Genomic DNA, 14,687 nt, shown 5'->3' on the forward strand with positions numbered 1-14,687 from the left:
GGAGAAGTATGTCATGCTGGGTAGTAAGGTGGAGGGTCAGAGAAAAAAGAGGAAGACCCCCAACGAGATGGATCGGCCAGGTGGCATCATTGATGAACTCAAGTGTGGCGGCGGTAGTGAGGTTGGCCCAGGATCGGACATTGTTTCGTTCTGCTGTATATGGGGTTGCTATGAGTCGGTTCCGACTCGATGGTACCTCACAACAACAACATTCTCTTTTCTATTCCAAATCTAGATGCTGTGAATATTAATATTTAATTTTAAAAAAATGACTAAGTGCCAGAGACAACCAATGATAATGACATCTTGGAACAAGTTAGCTGCCTGAGTATGTATATTCCTTTTTAAAGCACACTTAATTATAGAGTAGGAGTCTACTGAATGTTTGGAGCTCACTCAGTATGCAAAACTCAAAGTGCTTCACATATAAAACCAGGAGAAGAATATGCACTATGAGTCAGAGAAGAATTTTAGTCAAAAAAGTGACCAATGAAAACATGCCCAGGCAAATAACTAAGTTGTATCACTTGTTAGAAATGACTACAGTGACTAAGATCAGATGCTTTGGTTTCAGCAAGAAGAGCCTGGAGCTTCTACTTCCTGTTCTTCCAGCAGCATTTTCTCATCTCTCTTGACATCTAGTTCCCTTCTCGCCTGCTGTCCTTTCTTTTCCACTATTCAGTAAGAGTCAGGCTCACATGCTCAAGTCTGTCTCTGGTTTTCTTCCTTGCCATTCTCCACAGAGCACAGGGAATTCATTTCCAAGTCTGTCTCTGCCTCTCAGATTAGTCTTGTTCTCTTGCAAATGCTTATGTTGTTGTTATGTGCCCTGGAGTCGGTTCCGACTCAGAGCGACCTTGTACAAGGTTTCCAAGGCTGTAAATCTTTACAGGAGCAGAAAGCCTCATCTTTCTCCCGCGAAACAGCTGCATGTTTCAAACTGCTGCTGACCTTGTGGTTTGCAGCCCGAATCGTAACCACTACGCTATCAGAGACCTTATACTCATTCTCAAAATTCATACTCGGCTCCTGACTATGGGCTAAGATGAATTCTATTCATTCCTTTTAGAGAGTATGCTGGCAGGTGCCGTCTAGTCGGCTCCAACTCATAGTGACCCTGTATAGGATTTTCAAGGAGTGACTAGTGGGTTTAAACTGCTAACCTTGTGGTTAGCAGTCCAGGGTTTATCCACACCAGGACCTCTTATTTATCACATATAGAAAGTACTGACAGGTTAGATGGCCAGCATTTCTCTTATGCATTTCCTATATAGAATGATATGAGCATGGAGTTAAAAGAACGTTCTAGTCCACCTTTCCATGGGAAGGAGACCTGGTAGGGTATTGGGCTGCTAAGCAAAAGGCAGGTAGTTGGGACCCAACAGCTGATCTGCGGGAGAAAGATGAGGCAGGTGGTTTCCATGTAGACTTACAGCCTCAGTATCCCTATGGATCAATTTGATTCTGTCCTATAGGAAGACGTATTGCCTTAGGCAAATCTGCTGCGCAAGATCTTTTTAAAGTGTTGAAGAGCAAAGATGTCAGCTTGAAGACTAAGGCGCGTCTGACCCAAGCCATGGTATTTTCAATAACCTTATATGCATGCGAAAGCTGGACAGCGAATAAGGAAGACCATAGAAGAACTGATGCATTTGAGTTATGGTGTTGGAGGAGAATATTTGAAAGTGCCATTGGCTGCCAAAAGAACCAACAGATCTGTGTTGGAAGAAGTGCAGCCAGAGTGTTCTTTTGAGGCCAGGATGGCCAAACTTCATCTCTCCTATTTTCAGATACATTGTCAGGACGGACCAGTCACTGGAGAAGGATATCATGTTTGGTAAGAGGTCAGAGGAAAAGAGGAAGACCCCCACCCCGACCCCAGTGAGATGGATTGGCCAAGTGGCAGCATCAATGGGCTCAAGCGTGGCAACAGTAGTGAAGCTGGCTCAGGATCAGACAGTGTTTTGTTCTGGTATGCATATAGTCACTATGAGTCGGTACCGACTGGATGGCACCTAATAACAACAACATAGGAAGTCTTGGTGTGGTGCTGTAGGGTATAGGGTTTCCAAGGAGCAGCTGGTGGGTTTGAACCCCCAACCTTGAGGTTCAAAGCAAGTTTGCAGTCCTGTGCGTTAGCCCCAGCGCCACACCATGTAGTTACTATTGGAAACAAAAGTAAGATAGCACATAGGCAGTTAAAATTAAAGAGGAGAGGGGAGATAGACCATTCTGGGAATTACTAGTCTAGTGGATTGTCAGCAAACCAACCTGGACTCCTGGCCTCTAATTGGAGCCACTTTGCTTTTTTCGTCACTGTCACATAAAAGTCTTAAATAGAGATTTTTATTCCTTGAGTGATTTAAACAACTTTTATGGTGCAACAAGTTTCCCAATGCTGGATACTGATCTGGAAAGAAAAAAAATATTCTTCCATGAGCACAACGTCCCATGGGTCTTAGAACATGCCACGCTCTGTGGTTTTACTAGCTTTGTCTAAAGTTCATGTTTTGTTGTACATCTCTGTGGTATCAGAGAGCGCATGCATCACGTTTTAATAAAGGTTTCAGACGGTCCACCACACATACATCCACAGTGAAAGCAAATACTCCAAATACAGGAGTCCTGATGTGGCACTGCAGGATAACCACTGAATTGCTCATTGTGAGGTCAGGTCAACAGTTCAAACCACCAATCCTTCCTTGGAAACCCTTTGCAGGATCAACCAATTCACAATAAAAAGTATAAAAAATAATTGTGACATTTGTTATAGATATTCATTGTGCTCCAATCACTGTATTGAGTGACATCCAGATTATTTACACTGGCTTGTCTCTGCCTCCAAACAGCTTCCATTCTGTGGAAGGAAGTCCACATTGTGTAAAGGGTGGGGGGGCAGAAATTTGAAAATCTGTACAGAAGAAATACTCAAAGCTTCACAAACAGAGCCAACAACATTAAAGCATGCATTCTCTTCAAGTTTCCGCCACATTGAAATTCTGTATTCAGTCTTTTACCCTCACTTGAAGTGTAACAGCTATTGAATTTCTAGAAAAAAATGTTACTGTCCCAGCTCATGAGGTGAGGCCAAGGGAGGACTCAGGGATAGACTGAAAGTTCCTAAGGACGTCTGGGGTCATTGGAAACATCCCTGCCTCCGTGGTAAAGTAAAATAGTCATTAATGATGGGAGATTTCATAGTAGTTACAGAATGACAGCAGAGAAATAGCCTAATTCTTAATTATGACTTCAAGCTTAGCAGGAGTTGAGACTTTACCAATCATAGTGAGTACTGTTCTGCAAGACAGGAGTTAATTAACTTCTTGTGAAGAATGACAGACCATTGTGTTTTAGAAGTCTAATACTCTATTTGGTAACCTGGGTGATTCTAGAAAAATAACAGAAGTATATACAAAAGGAAGGAAGCAGTTTACTCTAAATTTCCATGAAATATATGTATGGTATAATCACTTAATTTGTTATATGGGTGCAGTGTTTTTTATTGATGAGTGTTCCCTGCTCACTCCAGGGTTGATTAGGAAGATTCTTACAAGTCATCAATGTGATAGTATAATTTAGGGAGCTTTGAACACTGAAAAGTCGGCGGATTGGGGCAGGATAAAAACATAACCCTTTTTTCACCCAATGGTAAAACAGAGCGTGTTGGGTAGAGAAGGTGACAGCCACAAAGTGTGATTTGAGAAGCAATAGGAGTCCTGGTGTGGCACTGTGGATTAATGCGCCAGACTGCAAAGTCTCATTGAACCGCAAGGTTGGTGGTTCAAACTCACCAGCTGCTCCTCAGAAACCATATATAGGGTCGCTATGGGTCGGAACCGACTCAATGGCACTTAAACAATAACAACAAAAGTAGATGAATGGAGTCCTGGTGTGGTATTATAGGATAAGCACTGGACAGCTAACCACAAGGTTGGTGGTTCAAACACAACAACCACTCCTTGGAAACCATAAATAGGGTTGTTATAAGTTAGAACCAACTCGATGGCACCTAAAAACAACAACAGGGGAGTGAACCCACCTCACGTACCCGAACAGTTCACTTATTGATACTTGGGATCCCAACACTGTAAACTCATTCTGTGGATCAGCAGTACTCATTCCTCAGAAGCATCAAAACACTTTTCAAAAACAAACACCAGTTGCTGTGGAGTCTATTCAAAACACTTTTTTGTTGTTGTTGTTAAGTGCTGTCGAGTCAGTTCCCCCATAGTGACCCTATATAGGGTTTCCGAGGAGCAGCTGGTGAGCTTGAATCGCCGACCTTGCAGTTCAAACGGCTTTGCAGTCTGACACATTAACCCACAGCGCCACACCAGGACTCCTAAAACACGCTTGTTGTTGTTGTTAGGAGCCTTCGAGTCGGTTCTGACCCACAGCGACCTAGAAGTCCCTAAATTCTTAGACTGAAGAGAAGTATCAGGTCTCATTCCTCTATTCATGAGGGAGGGAGGGCTATGTGAGGACCCAGGCACTAGAGGCAGGAGCTAGAGAGAGACAGTGTTGCAAAAGGAGGGGATAGGAGTTTGAGATGAGTTAGTAGACATTTGTTGGGATGGCTGCCTTGCTCCTCATGACTTCCTCTTTTGTTGGGAGCTCTCCTCTTAAGGAGAATCTCCTGGCTAGTAGCTGAGTTCTGGTGGGAATGAAAATGCCTGACTAGCGTGAGGAGAAAACATAAGCTGCCCGTCACAGACTGAGTGTTAGCTCATGTGCCAGGTCACAATATCTGGTGTGTCCCTTGATACTCTTCTTGGGGAAGGTGCATACTTGTATATGGGACTGGACTTGAGCAGGCTCTAAAGTTGCATGAGCTGGTGGCTCCGAGTCCTGTGACACCTCCTCCTCAATGCATACCTGGAGCCTCATGGTGAGTAACTGAGATATCTGAGCTGTGTTTGCATGGAACTTTGCATAATTTAACTGGCAACTTGGAAAGGGGGAGAATGCAGCACTATACGCCCACTACTGGGTAGCCCGAAAAGACGCTGGGAAGGGCAATCTTCCCAGTGGGCAGAATCTGTGTCGTTGTCTATAATGTTTAAAAGGAGTGATGACCTGAGGTACAGATCTATTCTGATTTATGTCAGTGATCGATGGGTTGGCTCAGGACTTTGAACAAGTTTCTAATAGCAATCAAAATATTGCTACTGAAAAACTGAAATCATACTTGTGTTAATAAAATGACACATAAGATTCATAAAATTTCAGCCAGAAGTCATCTCAGAAATTATCCAGTCCCCAAAGAAGAAAACAAAATATTCAGAGAAGAAACTCGTCTGCAGGATGAATAGTCTACCCTGAGACCAGAAGAACTGGATGGTACCTAGCTACTACTACTGATTGTCCTGATCAGGGCCACAATAGATGGATCCCGATAGGATGGAAGAAAAATATAGCACAAAGCTCAAAATCTTAAAAAAGCTCAGACTTGCTGGACCCATTGTGGCTAGAGGACACCCTGAGACTATTTCTCTGAGATATTCTTTTAACTTTGAACTGAAACTATCCCCAGAGGTCACCTTTAAGATAAATAGCAGATTGGCTCATAAAATAAGGGATATAACCCCTGGAGAAGGGGAAAATTATTCAATTCCAAAATGAGGTCCAAGTGAAACAGCTAGAATGAACACTGCCTGCATCTCAACTCAGGGTCCTCCCCTTGATGCATTCATTAGTCTGTCAGTGTTCCTTGAAGTCCAATAATGTGCTAGGCTCTTCCCTGACAACTAGGGGCAAAGAATCAATATAGCACTTGAGCCCATTGTGGCAGCCACTGTTGAGGTCAATGGATGGACGATGAATATGGAAGACTGAGGAATAGATGTACTTCAATTTGAATTATGGTGTTGGTGAAGAAGATTAAATAGATCATGGACGGTCAGAAGAAAATACAAATCAGGGTTGGAAGAAGTACATCTAAGGATGGTCAGACTTTGTCTCATGCTCTTTGGACCAGTTCCTGATAAGGAGATTCTGCCTTTTCAAGTAGGGCAGACTAAATAGTTGCTGCAGAGTGCCAAATGTAATTACAAATGCTAGAAATTGAGCCAGGAAGAACTATATGACTTAAAAATAAAACAGATACCAACAGAGATATTAATTAATTCAAGGTTGGATTTGATTATTAAGGGGAGTTTGCGTCTCTGTCACTGCTGGGAAGAGAGCCATTTTGAATGGATTTTGATGGCATCCTGCCTGAGTCTTAGTAGCTGAAAGTTGGACTGAGTGAGATAACATTTAATCAATCAGGAAAACTGGAGGATGGTGCAATCTGCTATTAGTTGAAACAGTAGACAGTGGTTGAGAGAGGGCTGTGGAGGATCCCAAAGGTTTGTTCATTTTCGTATCTGAACCTCAAACTCTATTCTTTGTTGCCTTATTAAGCCCCACCCTTCCCTTGTTGCCCATTCCCAAAAATGAAGCTTTGCTGAGAAGATAAAGACATCCTTGTCACCTCATTGGATTGGGTTCACTGTCTCTCTCCTTTCAGCCTCCTTTCCTGCTTCCCAAATCTGAGTCCCATGTTCTCCCGTCCTTCTCCTACACTCTCACTTCATACCCAGCTTCTCCAGTTGTCTTCCCTTCCTAAGACCTTGAGCTTCTCCTTTCTACAGAATCTCTCCCTCTCTGTTTTTAAATATGCACAGGCCTCCTTTAGTTTTTTGAGGGAAATCGCTCCATCTTGACAGTCCTCTTAGCTATTGCATAAACTCTCTTCCTCCTTCCACCACCAAGCTTTGCAAAGGAAAGTTTTACATAGCTCAACTCCCACAATCTGGCTGTCAGTCCAACTACCATTGAAATTGAACTCTCAGAGCTCCTGCAGAATTTCCTAAGCATTCAATGAAATTGCTTTTCTTCAGTTGTGATTTCTCTTGGCCAAGTTTTTGAGTTTTAGAGCATCTTCTACCAAGCTTTAGTAGCACATTTTCTATGCATACTGGGTATTTCTATTTGAACATCTTATTGTTACATCAGCATAGTTAAAATCATACAGCTAATTTTCTCCACTGATGTTCCCCCAAATGATTTTCCTACGTATGACAGAAAGCAAGCTCTGTGAGAACAGGGATCATATTGTTCATGTTTATTGCTATAGCTCCATCACACTGCTTGGGTATAGTCGATGTTCAGTAAATATGTGTTGAAATTAATCAACAAATGGAACATCCTTCTCCCATTCACTGAGGCTTCATTCTTTTAGAGTCATTTTGAATTCACCTTTCTTTCTCCTTTGTCCTACACATTAAATCAATGGTTGAATCTTGCCAATCACTATATCCATATGTAGTGATTAAGAGAATGAATTTGGAGTCAGATGGACCTGGTTTACTCTTAGCTCTGGTACATCTTAGCTGTGACTTTGAGCAAGTTACCTAACCTTTCAGTTTCTTAGTAGAGAGTCAGCAAAAAAGAGGAAGAACCTCATGTAGATGGATAGACACAGTGGCAATGGTCTCAAACATGGCAACATTTGTGAGGATGGTACAGGACTGGGCAGTGTTTCCGCAACAATAATGACCTATTATGGAAGATGAAGGTTCAGTCTTCTTACATTAAATCCTTTATAGCCTCTCTTCTCCCAATACATTTTGATTGTTGTTGTTAGGTGCCATTGAGTCAGTACCGACACATAGCAACCCTACGCACAGCAGAATGAAACACTGCCCAATCCTGGGCCAACCTCACTACTGTTTGCCATGTTTGAGTCCATCGATGCTGCCACTTGGTCAATCCATCTCATTGGGGGGGTCTTCCTCTTTTTCTCTGACCCTCCACCCTACCAAACATGATATCCTTCTCCAGTGACTGGTCCCTCCTGACAATATGTCCAAAGTATGAGAGATGAAGTTTGGCCATCTTGGCCTCCAAGGAGCACTCTGGCCGCACTTCTTCCAAAACAGATCTATTGGTTCTTTTGGCAGCCCATGGCACTTTCAATATTCTCCTCCAACACCACAACTCAAAGACATCAATTCTTCTATCGTCTTCCTTATTCACTGTCCAGCTTTCACATGCATATGAGGTTATTGAAAATACCATGGTTTGGGTCAGGCGCACCTTAGTCCTCAAGCTGACATCTTTGCTCTTCAACACTTTAAAAAGGTCTCTTTGCCCAATGCAATACGTCATTTGATCTCTTGACTGCTGCTTCCATGAGTGTTGATCCAAGAAGAATGAAGTCCTTGACAACTTCAATCTTTTCTCCGTTGATAAGAATGTTGTTTATTGGTACAGTGGTGAGGATTTTTGTTTTCTTGACATTGAGATGTAATCCATACCGAAGGCTATGCTCTTTGATCTTCATCAGTAAATGTTTTAAGTCCTCTTCACTTTCAACAAGCAAGATTGAGTCATCTGCATATTGCAGGTTGTTAATGAATCTTCCTCCAATCCTGATGCCATGTTTTTCTTCATAGAACCCAACTTCTCGGATTATTTGCTCAGCATACAGGTTGAACAAGTATGGTTAAAAAATACAACCTTGTTGCACATTTTTCTTAGTGTTAAAACCTTCAGTGTTCCCATGTTCTGTTTGAACAACTGCCTCTTGGTCCAGGTACAGATTCCTCATGAGCACAATTAAGTGTTCCAGAATACTCATACTTCGCAATGTCGTCCATAGCTTGTCATGATCCACACAATCGAAAGCCTTTGCATAGTCAATAAAGCACAGGTAAACATCTTTCTGATATTCTCTGCTTTCAGCCAAGATCCATCAGACATCAGCAATGATATCCCTCATCCTACGGCCTCTTCTCAATCCGGCTTGAACCTCTGGAAGTTCTCTGTCAATGTATGATTGTAGCCGTTTCTATAGTACCTTTAGCAAAACTTTACTTGCATGGGATATCAAAGAGATTGTCTGATGATTTCCGCATTCCATTGGGTCACCTCTCTTTGGAATGGGCACAAATATGGATCTCTTCCAATCAGTCAGCCAGATATTTGCCTTCCAAATTTCTTGACACAGCCGAGTGAGTGCCTCCCATGCCACCTCACTTTCTTGAAAGATCTCAATTTTTTTTTTTTCCCATCAATTCCTGGTGCCTTGTTCTTTGCCAATTCCTTCAGTGCACCTTGGACTTCCTCCTTCAGTTTCATTGGCTCTTGATCATATGCTACCTCTTGAAACATTTTGATAGGATATAGAATTCTGAAGTAGAAATCATTTCTTCAGAATTTTGAGGGCAAAACTGCTTCTTACTGAAATCATTGTGGTTCCCTTCTATTGGGTTAAAAACCAAACCACCAAAACCTTTCTAATGGGTTGGATCTAGAGCTTTGCCTGTGTCTGACATCATGATTACTAGAATATACCTGCTTCCCCTTTTTGAGAAGGAAAACAATATGAGCTCATCCCCAGTTCCCTTGGACTTGGGCTGTCCTCCGAGATTACTAGCCTCATTTGTCAGTACCCTGGGATGTAATTAACATGGGCTATTTGGAGCACACTAACAGGGATCCCTGATCTCATCTGAGGAAGTGACATTTCAGCTGAGCTCTGAATGATGACTAGCAAAGGCGGATGGAAAGCATTCCAGCAGAGATGGTTGCTTGTGCAAAAACTCCAGGAGGGAGCTTTGAGAATTGCAGGGAGTAAAAGCAGAAGACTGGAAAGTGAGGGGGAAAGCTGCCCGCCTGAAGCTAAGGAGGAGGGCAGGGGTCAGAGTATTCAGACCTTGTTGGTCATGCTTAGGTAGAATTTTTCACTTAATCCTAAGAGCAACAGGAAGTTAGAGAGAATTCTTAAAGAAGGGGGTGATTTGATCTGACTTGTGTCCTCCAAGGGTCACTGTGGTTGCAGTTTGGAGAATGAACTGGAGAAGGCGCATAGGAGAATCTGCGTGACATTGGTCTCTGGTAAACGTGAAGGCTAGCCTCGAAAGGGCAAAAAGAATCCAAATAGGTAAAATGCAATCTAGGGGCATGATGGAAAACTCCAGAGAGATTCCTGGCTTTCTTCAACTTGCTGATGGCAGGGTGATTTTGATGCTGCTAGAATAACTTCTGTTTTTTTCTTTCTTATTTTGGTAGGCTCTGGGAAAGAAGTGTTCCCTTCCCACTGGGTCCCTGAATTCCCCACCAGTACTTCCCTTTCTTTTCTAGTGTGGGCTGCACCAGGAGCCCCTGGTTGTTCAGCCAATAATGGTGAAATTTCTAAGGGGGTAAGTCAGAAGGTGAGAAAGAACAAGGTGGGGGGCGTGGGGGTGGGGTTAGAAAAGAAGAACCTTTGAGTGATGTATACTCAAATTGGATCCACTGGGTTTCCGGGGCTGTACATCTTTATGGGCGTAGTGACCCTCCTTTTTCTCCGAAGAAATGGCTGGTGACTCCAAATTGCTGACTTTGTGGTTAGCAGCCCAGACCTTAACCCACAAGAGCTCCTAAAATGGGGCAGCAGGATTGAAACAGAGCTGAACTCAAACAGCTTTCCCTTCCCTTCCTCAGAAAGCAAGTGTTGTGTTATCTCTAGGCAAGTTGGTAATAAGGCCAAAGGCCAAAAGACTGCTGCCTCTGAAATCCCCCCTGTAGGAGACTGGGCCTTCTGAGACAGTCAGCTGATACAATCTGAAGTCAGTCGATGTTAGGAACCTGGGATTTCTTTGGAAACTGTGAGGAGGCATTGAAAAGAACAAAAGTAATATTTCCTTGTAAAAAACAAACCAAAACCAAAAAGTCACTCAGGAAAGTGACTCTAAAGGATGTGCTTGATTGAGAGTAGTTCTAATTTCAGTTTGAATTTGAATATGGGGTGGGGGGAGGATCATTTTGCCTAATTTGCTTATTTTGCTGAGCATATTTTGATTTGTATTGAATTGCATTTTTATGGTCATGCAAATTAGTCTGGACCCTTGAGTATAGCTGTTGTGCTGAAATAAATTAGGAAAACAAAGAGACAGTGGAATTAGAATGACAAATGAGAATAAGACAATACTGCTGTATCTTCAGAGATCCCAAATGTCCTGCTGAAGTCTCCTGGTAGTGACAAGTGAGAGTTGTTGTTGTTGTTAATTGCTCTAGAGTCAGTTCTGACTCATAGCAAACCTGTATAGTGTTTCCAGGGTGTAAATCTTTGCGGCAGCATAGTGCCTCATCTTTTATCCCACAGAGCATTTGGTGGATTCGAACCACTGACCTTGTGGTGGTGTGAGAAATAACTGCCATACATTTCGAGGCCTCTCTCTCTTTTAAGCCATTTTGAATCTATAAGTAAAGTATATTTTTTGCCCATCTTTTAACACAATGTTTAAACAAAATATGGAAATATATTGTTTTTTTTTTTTTACTAGTTGGTGTTGCTTGGTGCCGTTGAGTTGGTTCTGACTCATAGCAACCCTATCCACAACAGAAGGAAACACTGCCGGCTCCTACATCACCCTCACAAGTATTGTTACTATTGAGGCCACCGCTGCTGCCACTGTGCCAATCCATCCTGCTGGGGGTCTTTCTCTTTTTCAGTGACCCTCCACTTTACCAAACATGATGTCCTTATCCAGAGACTGGTCCATTCTGATAGTATGTCCAAAGTATGAGAGATGAAGTCTCCCCATTCTGGTTTTTAAGGTGCCTTCTGGCTGTACCTCTCCAACACAGATTTGTTTGTTCTTCTGGCAGTCCATGGTACTTTTAATATTGTTCTCCAACACCAAAACTCAAATGCATCAATTCTTTTAAGGTTTTCCTTATTGTTTAACTTTCACATGCGTATGTTGTTGTTGATGTTAAGTGCCATCGATTCCAACTCATAGCAACCCTGTATAGGGTTTTTGAGGAGCAGCTGGTGAACTTGAATGGCCGGTCCTGCGGTTCAAAGCAACTTTGTAGTCCAGCGCATTAACCCACAGAGCCACCATAGCTTGGGTCAGGCGTACCTTAGTCCTCAAATTGACATCTTTGTTCTTGAACACTTTTAAGAGGTCTTGTCCAGCAGATTTGCCTAATGCAAGACATCTTTTTTATTTCTTGATTGTTAGTGGATCCAAGCAAAATGAAGTCTTCGACAGCTTCACTTTCTTCTCCATTTATCATGATCTTATTTACTGGTCCAGCGGTGAAGATTTTTGTTTTCTTTACACTGAGGTGCAATCCATACTGAACGCTGTGGTCTTTGATCTTCATCAGTTTTTCTTTACTAGTAAGCATGTATATCTCCAAATATCTAAATTAGGGTTTGATTATGTATGATATTATGTTATGAAGATCCCTGGTGGTGTGGTGGATAGGCCCTTGACTGCTAACCAAAAGGACAGGGGTTTGAAGTCACCAGCTGCTCTTTGGGAGAAAGATTAGACAGTCTACTTAAAGATTACAATCTTGGAAACCTTATGGGGCAGTCATACTCTGTCCTACGTTGTTTGTTGTTGTCAGGTGCCATCTAGTCGGTACCAACTCATAGAGACCTTATGCACAACAGAACGAATCACTGGCTCCACCCTACTGCAACCTCACAATCGTTGCTACGCTTGATACCATAGCTGTGGCCACTGTGCCTATCCAATTGTTGGGGGTCTTCCTCTTTCTCGCTGACTCTGTCCTGTAGGATGAGTCCATTTGACAGCAGTAGGCTTATACTGTGTTTTATCAATAAGGACTCTAGACTTATGTCTGGAAGGGATGACAATACTCTTCTCCATCCCCCAATCTCACTATCTAGAATTGCCACACAGTTAAAAACAAAACCAGCATCAAAAGCCAAATCTTCTGCCATCGAGTGGACTCTCAGAGTGCTCCATAGGATTCCTAAGGTTGTTGATCTTCAAGAAAGCAAACTGCCATATCTTTCTCCTGCCCCCCACCAGCAGTTGGTGGATTTGAACCTTTGATCTTTCAGTTAGCAGTCTCAATGCTTAACCCATTAAAAATCTCATGAAATTACAGCCGTCCCTGTGCTCAGTAGAAGAAACTCCAGAAAAGAAAGGTTTTCTATTCGAAAGGATATATCTGAAGTACTAAATGTCATAACCTTAGAACCAATCGGCCAATAAAAGAAAACATCCTAATATCTTAGTCCTGGTGTGACGCTGTAGGATAAGCAGTGGACTGCTAACCACAAGGTTAGCAGATACTCCTAGGAAACCTTGTTTATATATATATGAGTCAGAACCGATTCGAAGGCAGTCAACAAGAATATCCCATTCATATACTTTTAACATAAACCTTCAAAATCATCACGCCTCAAGTGCGAGCGAACAGGATGAACCACAATAGGGGAAGAATTGGACACCCGGGGTTGCTTTTACTGGGCAGGGCAGTCAGGAGCACAATTCAGGTCTCCTGCATTTGCACTTCCTTGCGGATGAGCGCCTTGCTTACAGAATCAAGTGTTTCGGAAGCTCCTTTGGGTTAACTTTCTTATAGGCCATCTCAGCCCAAGATCGACGAAGTATTCTTTTCCCTAGCTAGTCCTGTTCTTTTTCACCTCCCTCCCTCACCCCCCTGAACTTTGCCCGTTGACCTTCCTAGTCAAGCTCTTCTCAAGCCCACCCACATTTCCAGGCTCTGTTTTCTCTAGCGCTTTCAAGGATCTCCTCAGACCTGGCTTTTCAGCTGCGATTTCGCCCTGCCCTATTCCCTCAGCACCGTGAACCCCTCCTCTAGCAACCTTTCCTTAGGCCGGCATCCTTGACCAGATTGCGAGCTCCCTGCTGGTAGGTCCCTTAGTAGATCGGATGTCTCCAGGCCCTAGCACAGGGCCTGGTGCAAGGAAAATGCCCAGAAAAGGTGTGTGGAATTGGATCGAAACTGCAGGGGGGCAACAAGTGCCTGAGGTCCACCAGGTAAGGCCCTCCACGGCCCTCGGTTCCTTTGAATGATGTCTTCTGTACTTTTATAGAAGATCCCGAAGTTCTCCAACAGCCTCGCGTGGTACTAAAGGAATGGGGTGGGACTAGGGGGAGGGGTGCTCGGTCTGGCAATTCTAGACCCAGCTTTCAGTTTGCATTTTTCAAGTTTCATAGATAGATTCTAGTACGCGGCCGAGACTGAAAGGAGTTTCATATGCGCAATTTTCACGTCTTCGGGAAGTCTCCTAGCACTCGAGGCTTTGCCTACGTTTTTTTCCTCACATTTCTCGCTGCAGGGAAGCTACCGAGCTCTTTTGGCCTCCACTTTCAATAGGGACAGGGCATCGCGCTACGGCCCTGCAGCGTCGGCCACTTTCTCCTTTACCCCTCAGGGCACACCATAGCTGGGCGGGAGAGGGAGCTCCCAGCCCATATTACGAGGCCGAGCGTCCAGACGGAGGGACTACAACTCCCAGACTGCTAGGGAGGAGGCGGATCCAGGGGCGTGGCTGTAGGGGGCGGGGAGGCAGGGAAATCCCGCCCCGCTGCGCAGCAGCAGCGACACAAAGCCTGACTTTACTACCTTAGAGAAAGTGGAAGTAAGAGGGCTGAGGTGGGGAGGCAGGGTGAAAGAGAAAACGCGGGGAGGGCCAGCCGCGTAGTGGAGGGTGCGACACGAGGACTGTGAGGAGACCCGTGCCTTCCGAGATGCGAAGGGGTGGGTTTCATAACTAGTCCCTCGCGCGCGCGCCCGCTCGCCCACCCACCCCACGCTGGGATCTCGGGTGTCTTGCGGCTCCCCGCTCCCACTCGGAGAGAACCCGGCGCCTGCAGCCGGGAGGCGGGGAGCCCGGCTGGCGGGCTGCCCCGTGGCTCCCC

At 43.9% G+C, this 14,687-nt stretch overlaps 1 protein-coding gene across 1 annotated transcript in view; it reads left to right on the plus strand.

Moving 5' to 3' along the window:
- Positions 1–14,212, plus strand: part of LOC102821123 (uncharacterized protein CXorf66-like) — a 93,889-nt gene extending 79,677 nt beyond the window's left edge. Inside the window, exons 4-6 of the mRNA XM_006874980.1 lie at positions 10,060–10,190; positions 13,638–13,802; positions 14,105–14,212. Of these exons, the coding sequence (XP_006875042.1) occupies positions 10,060–10,190; positions 13,638–13,802; positions 14,105–14,212 (404 nt within the window). The remainder of the gene's footprint in view (positions 1–10,059; positions 10,191–13,637; positions 13,803–14,104) is intronic.
- The last annotated feature ends 475 nt before the right edge of the window (positions 14,213–14,687 follow it).

The sequence above is a fragment of the Chrysochloris asiatica genome, unplaced genomic scaffold (assembly GCF_000296735.1).
Source record: "Chrysochloris asiatica unplaced genomic scaffold, ChrAsi1.0 scaffold00308, whole genome shotgun sequence".
NCBI classification, from domain to species: Eukaryota; Metazoa; Chordata; class Mammalia; order Afrosoricida; family Chrysochloridae; genus Chrysochloris; species Chrysochloris asiatica.